The 6957-nt window shown below is 35.0% G+C and overlaps 1 protein-coding gene across 1 annotated transcript; it reads right to left on the minus strand.

Annotated features, from left to right (window-relative positions):
- Positions 1-355: 355 nt before the first annotated feature.
- LOC102698432 (cytohesin-interacting protein) lies at positions 356-6957 on the minus strand. The gene is made up of 8 exons (XM_006636466.3): positions 6513-6957; positions 5720-5763; positions 5510-5564; positions 5252-5354; positions 5018-5111; positions 3594-3660; positions 2900-2966; positions 356-2545 (listed from the first exon to the last, which is right to left on the minus strand). The coding sequence occupies exons 1-8, from the start codon at positions 6684-6686 to the stop codon at positions 2064-2066; spliced, it is 1086 nt and encodes a 361-aa protein (XP_006636529.2). The 5' UTR covers positions 6687-6957; the 3' UTR covers positions 356-2063.

The raw sequence follows: 6957 nt of genomic DNA on the forward strand, positions 1-6957 counted from the left end.
ACCAGGGAATGAAAAAGATAAAACAGTTCTTATACAGTATTTATTAAACAAGTTTGAAGAAATACATGTTTCCAGCTAAAATCAATTTCCATTCCATTTCCAGTTTTGTGAATAGTTATGTGTCGTATAATGTAAATAAAGACAATTATCATTTGTCTGTATTATATTATTTACTTTTTAATTACATGGTCACAGACATAATGTGCAAATAATTTTGTCCTCTGTTATTGTGCACGATTTATTGTGGCATTTGAATATATTTTATAGTTATTGTGTAAAAACATAAGATGTGTGCTGCAGAAAGGCAGAGGTAGATACCAACAAGCAACTGAAAATTAAATTCACAACAAGCAAAAAAAGTTAATATCATATTTACTTGTATATATATAAAAAGAAACATTCACTGATAGGTTTGTGCAAACTATACAAATATAACACAAGAGAAACAAGAAACATTCTAGTAACATACTGTTTGAAGATGAAAGAAAGCACATGTTAGTTTAGGAAAAAGGTGAAAAAAAAAAAGTTGTCAAGCACGTTCGTGCACCCACATCCTGTTTTTAATCATTTCACAGACTGTGTGGTTCAGTACTCAGATAATCTTCTGCAGAGGTATAGCCCTCAGAGCAATTACTCGTTACTAGATCGCAGCTATCCTCACACGAGTACCCGGACTGGCTTCAAAATAAGCATGAACGGGGAATGGTGTGCCACACAAAAGAGTCGCTGTGCAACTCTTGCTGACCCTTAAATTTAATCAGGTTAGGGACATAAGAAAGGTTACAAACAAGAGGGGGCCCTATGGCCTGTCTAGCTCATTTGGTTGCAAGAAGTTATTTGAGCCAAGGATCTCATCCAGGCATTTCTAGAAATGAGCTACAGTATCACATTCAACAGCAAAACTGGGTTACTTTTTCCACACTCCCACAATGCTGGGTATAAAAACTGCTTCTAGTCTCCTGTTTTATATACTTTTCATTTCCAGTGTCTGTAATATATGACACTGTATATTTCTGAAATATATATTTTAATACAAAATATATGAAAACCTGATTAGGTTTAATGACTATATATATATATGTATTTCATTTGATACCTCATTTTAGAATTCTTATGTATTACTCAGCATTCTTATGGCAAGCTAAAATTCACTTTGTTATTTACAACACTTAAAATTCAGTGCTAGACTTCCTTATTTTTCCTAAAAATGCAAAAAATATTCTGTTTTTATCCACAGGAATGAAATTGTAAACTACCACATAACACAATAACTTTTTCAAATTACATAATGTTTAAACACAGCAGTTCAATAAGAATAACAAAGTATGCAGTACAAAAATATATAAGCATTCTATTGTTTGTATTACTCCATACCCATTAGTTTTTTTTAGAGGAGGGATGTTTCACTTCAGTTTATTCCCTTAAATTACACATGTAATACTGATTGCTAAAGTAAGAAGAATTTCGGATGTTTAATATTACTATTCACTATGTCTTATACGACCTTTTTATTCTGTTTCTCAATTCCCAGTCTGAGTGATTTCTTATATTTATTATCACAGAGTGTATTTTTCATGTCACTTGCAATGTAAATCATTTTATAAAGTTATTCATTCATGAATTTTTCTAATCAATCTTTGGGACTCACAGTTCTAATATAGTTGTGTAATGTGTTGTGATAAATAAGTAAAAAAGGCATGAAGAACACCCTGCTGAAGACTAGTTATTATTTGAAAGAAGGTATGTTTGTATTTAAAGGAAATGCTACATCTTCTGTACACTGAACTCTACTCCTTTTGAATTCCTTTACTGTGTCTTTTTACCTGCATTTCTGATTTCCAGGCCCTCACTATTCTCAAAGAGAACCCAACACTTTTTTGTTACTAGGAAAAGCTATGGTGCATTTGGAGTTTATTTCAGCTATGGTGTTTCCAACACGTAATAACCACCTGTACTGTATTTTTTACAGCATGTTTAAGATGCCATGTTAATGCTTTTGTCAGTAATGCTCTTGTGCTGCTACTCTTTAAAAGTAATACAATATTAATTTACAAACATCTATTCTATGTTGATTGATGGATCTCTTCTTCCACAACTGGGCGGTTCAGACCTGGGATAAATTTCATAAATCGTTTCCGGACACTCCCCTGTTTTTTTCTCGGTAGTGTCCCAAATAGACTGGAGCTTCCTGTCACATCCCAGGAAGGAGAGATAGACCCACTGCTGGCCAGGCTGATGCTCCTGGTTCTGTTCACGGAGCCCTTCAACCCTACTGTGCTGCAGTCTCTTGAGAAGAAACACTCGTCATCCATGCTAACCCGTCTATAGGGACTCATGGGATTTGAGTCCTCAAACACACTGGCCTGGTAGAAGGTGTCTTCGCTGTCTTCTGTTGTGATACTCAGTTGGCTCTTACAGCTGCTGCCACTGGAGAATCTGTACTTGCACCGCAACATGGGTGAGAAGGCAAGACTGTCGGCCCCAGGAGACATGGGAGACATTGGAGAGTCAAGGGAGCTGTGAGGGCTACATTCATTCAAATTACCTGGAGGTATAAGACAGTACAAGAGTCAGTACCCCAATGTGCACTTCAAAATGTATATCTTCAATCTCTAGCTTCTTAAAAAATTGAGACGAACACTATTTAAACTTTATATCTTCTAACCATTATTGGTAAGTATGCTGTATCTTTGCGTCATTCAGTCTGATCACTTATGATTTCCAGAGCCTTTGCAGTTCTTACCTGCAAACTGGGTCATTCTGAATTTCAGCTTTCAGTAAGAATGCACATCATGAACACAAAATATGTAGGCTTTTTTAATGTATACACTGACACCTAGTTTGAAAATGGCAGAAAAGTAACGCTGTGGTTTCTCAAGAGGAAAAAAAAAACCCATACCACGAGCTAGGCGCTGTTCCTGTAATAGAAGAGATTGGAGCTCCACCCATTTCTCTCTTAGAGTTTTCTGTGGGAAATAAGATTGCAGCATAAATGCCTTTCTTAAACTGCAAGCCTAGCAATGCTTTAATAATCAAATCACCTCATTTCTCAGAACAGCCACCAGAACAGGAATTACATTGTTAATACAGTATTAAACACATTCATTGTAACATCAAGCAGGTAATCCCCTTTCAGACATACTTTGTGAAAGTCATGACCAAGTCAAATAGATTGCATCATATTTTATAATGCATTCATGCTAATTTTTTCTCAACTTTAATCAACATGCACAAAGCTGAAATGGCAAGTAAATGCCATCAATGGAATAAGGTCAATATTTAAACAAATTTCTTTAAAGACTAACTTAATGACGTTTCTAAAAAAAAAAACGGAACAATAGATGTGAACCACACAAAATTATTGACATAATGACACTAGAGAAAAGTATCAGATGTTTAGGAAAAGCTTTTTGTTTATAATGCACTACAGAACTGAAATTACTTTTACTATAATACAGGTATGTGAGATTCTCGGACGCAAGACAAAAGCCTATATGTTTATGCACACTTGCTAAATGTACTGTATATTCAGCTATTATAGTTTTCTAGTCTAAAATGAATTTCAAACATTAAAAAAACAAGAAGACAGACACCTTGAGGAACTTCAGCTTTGTTTCAAGCTCAATCCTTTTCACAGCTGTTCCATTTATCGTCTCCAGTCTGGAATGAAAAGACATTGCTATGAGTGAAGAGGTGTGAAACAGCAAAAACAAAAAGAACTATAACAATATTACCTTCTTCAGCTGCACAAGATAGCCAGGGTAAATCATTTCTACAGAAAATAGATTGGGCATTTCTATAATTTGAGTTTGAAATAACAGCAAGTTCTGCTGATGTATACATTTTCAAATATTTAAAAAAGCATGTAATAATACTTCATTATTATTAAGGGCACAGGGCACTGTTCAATGGCAAATGACATATGCAAGTACATGTAGTACTGAACCTGTGAACCTATTTTCCAGACAACGCAGTGCTGTGTATTTAAAAATCACAATCTTCCTTGAAGGAACTTCAGAAATATATTTATTGACAGCCACCCTGTTTTTTTCTTGAAATATATATTGGTTATATTTATAAAACATTATATAAACCGACCAGCTTCTTCAAGTTTGTTTTTTCTTTTTAGTTTCGGGTCATAGTTTTAAGGTTTCACTGTTTTGGTGGTATCAGATACCTAGAAATATCAGGACTTCAACATCTGTGATGAACTTCTGTTGCCTTCTTAGACTTCTTAGCCTTTAGACTAAGACCTTTATACTTTAGACTGTTTTATATCTGGTTATACTTTTTGTACATTGTATTGGATCACATTTTTAAATTTTTTGGGACTTTCTAGACCATAGTATTTCAAAATATTTTGTACGTTGTTATTGCCATTATATTTTGTGGTATAATTCTATTAACCTGTTTCTTTGCTTTATCCCACTCTACATTACATATTTTGCACTGGCAGTATTTTATAGATAATGCATGAGCTACAAAATACGAATTTGATCTTTCTTGTCACTGCTCAGTTGCAAGTGTGCGCAGAGAAGTCTAAGTGAAAGTACTGATCTCCCACTAAGCAGGAAATCACATCACAGAACTGTGCTGAACAAGAGCACAGAGTATCTAACAGCTGTTAGGTGAAAACAAAGAGCAAAGAACTTCACAGCAATTAAGTTTTGTGTTAAGTAAATCTTTAAACACAGTGTGAGTGCAGGTATCTCAGTTCTTTTATAAACAATAACATCATTTTTTCAGCCTCTGAAAGAGACAACAAAAATAGAACTGCAGTGTTAGGCTAGATCCTATTGATACAAACTGAGCAGATATCAGTTTAGGTGATCTGAAGTCTCTGCGCTATCTAAATAAGCACATCTGCTTACCTCTACATTGTAATGGATTTCACTGTGTTTCTGAATTGTAAATGCAGTATTTCAGAAATTCACAGTTTGGAAATGTACTTCACATGCAAAAGGAAGCTTTTTCTTATAGTAGACTGCATCTGATTGCTTGCATTGGGGTCACTTACCTTAAACAGCTGGCTGAAGTTTTAATTAGGTCAACGATGTGCTGGTGGCTGAAACCTTCAGTGCTGATGCCATTGACGGCCACTATAACATCACCTGACACAGGAAGTAAGAGGACCGAGTTAACTGTGGCTGCAGAGCATCTTTATAAAAGGGGCTGTGTGGGCAGGCAGCTGCGTAAGAAAGTTAGTTGGAGCAACACAAGGAGAAGGGGAAGTGGTATATAGGCTTCTTACCAGGTGTTAGACCTGCATTCTCAGCAGGGCTGTCTTCTTGCACTTTACAAACAAACGTGCACATTTCCAAAGTGTTGGTATTTTGGTGTTGTAAACCATAAGTCTAAAAAAAGACAAAACTAAATGTAACATCATACGCTAATGCATATTGTAAGACTTGGGAATTGTTACAGACATTGTAAAAATAACTGTATGATTACTAACATTTCTAGACAAGTGCGAGACAGATCCCTTATGAAAATGGCCAGACGTGCTTACCTGAATTTCAAATCCGTATGTCTCATTGTCTTGCTTTTCCATTATAATGGCTGTCCTAAATAACATAAAATGAAACAGAAACTTAGATATGTTTCAGTGTATTTGTAATATGATGCTTTTATGTGAGACTACATCTACTAACTCTGATAACAACCTTCTGTGGTTTAATGTTTGATAAACTAAACAGTTCAAACCAAAAAAAATGTTTACCTTTGAGAGTCTGTATAATCCACCAAAGAGTTTGATCGTGCAACCTGAAAGGAAAACAGCATAGTATGTTTAGCTACATAGACTAAAATCTACAGTGCAGCAGTCAGCAGAAGTAAATCTCACTAAAATGTAACAAAATGTTACTTTTAGAAATATGTATTACTTTGTACAAACATGTAACATTTGATATGCTGTTTGTTGCAGATTGACAAACATTTACTGTGAAAAAATTTTATATGACTTTTATTTTATGGGTCATATAAAAGTTCATGATAGCATTTCTGCAATTCAGATTCTATCAGTTCGATTTACTTGTGACAAAACCAATACCCCTTTGATCAAACGTTTCGCAGTGCACTGTTACTATGAACTGCAATTTCTTAGTAAATATATGTTCAATATAACTCATTAATACTATGTATATATCTATATTTCACTGAAGTAAAACATTTCACAGACTTTGAAATGTAGTGTTAATACAATGTGTCAAACACTGCCTGCTTCTTAAAAGTATCTTGTACACAATTCAGTTTATTTGAAATGCTTTTAGTTGCAGATTTTGTTTTTCTTTTTGAAACTATGCTTTAAGCATAGTACTTAAAGTCAGGAAACTATGCTTAAAAATATGTATATTGCTCCCGTCTTCCCAATTCTCTTTCTTGTTCAAACTCTGCGTGCATACAGTACATTGTCCATATAGAAACAGTAAAGGTGCAATGTCATCATTCTGCAAATGAATAATTTCTTTCTTGCAGACCTCGCTTCATAAAAAGGCGGTAAGTTTGTCACTTACCTGCTTACGACCTCTTGGCAGTGTCCCTAGCGTTGCTACAACCTTCTGAAGACGTTTATTGTCTGTTTCGCTGTCGACTGTATTGTTAAAGCATGGTCCAGTTTTCCTCCTCAGATTGTTTTGCAAAATGTAATTATCATTGCTGTTTTGTCGAATTAGCCGTTTGAAATTCATGGTAAAAATTGCAATGTGTATCTCATCGCACCACGTCTGACCAGAGTTCTATGACTTGTAAACCCTGGCCAGCTTTGCATGCAGAGACAATGTGTCAAAACGGAAATCCAAACCATGTGATTCCTCTGAACGTGCTTTTGCAGATCATTAGGGTTTGCTCTGCTGTCTGAAAAAAAAAAATGTATGCAAAGTTTCCATGTTGACGTGGATAAGCTGTCTGCTTCTGTTTCTTTTTTGAAAAAGAGAGTCTTTTCTGTGTTCATCCTTTGAC

The sequence above is a fragment of the Lepisosteus oculatus genome, chromosome 12 (genome assembly GCF_040954835.1).
Source record: "Lepisosteus oculatus isolate fLepOcu1 chromosome 12, fLepOcu1.hap2, whole genome shotgun sequence".
NCBI lineage: Eukaryota > Metazoa > Chordata > Actinopteri > Semionotiformes > Lepisosteidae > Lepisosteus > Lepisosteus oculatus.

Excerpts from the sequence above, each read along its gene's own strand:
- LOC102698432 (XM_006636466.3), bottom strand. The coding sequence starts at position 6,686 with ATGAATTTCAAACGGCTAATTCGACAAAACAGCAATGATAATTACATT. Across the intron at positions 5,565-5,719 it reads GATTATACAGACTCTCAAAG|GACAGCCATTATAATGGAAA; the intron begins GTAAACATTTTT and ends TATGTTATTTAG. Across the intron at positions 2,967-3,593 it reads CAAAGCTGAAGTTCCTCAAG|AAAACTCTAAGAGAGAAATG; the intron begins GTGTCTGTCTTC and ends TATTTCCCACAG.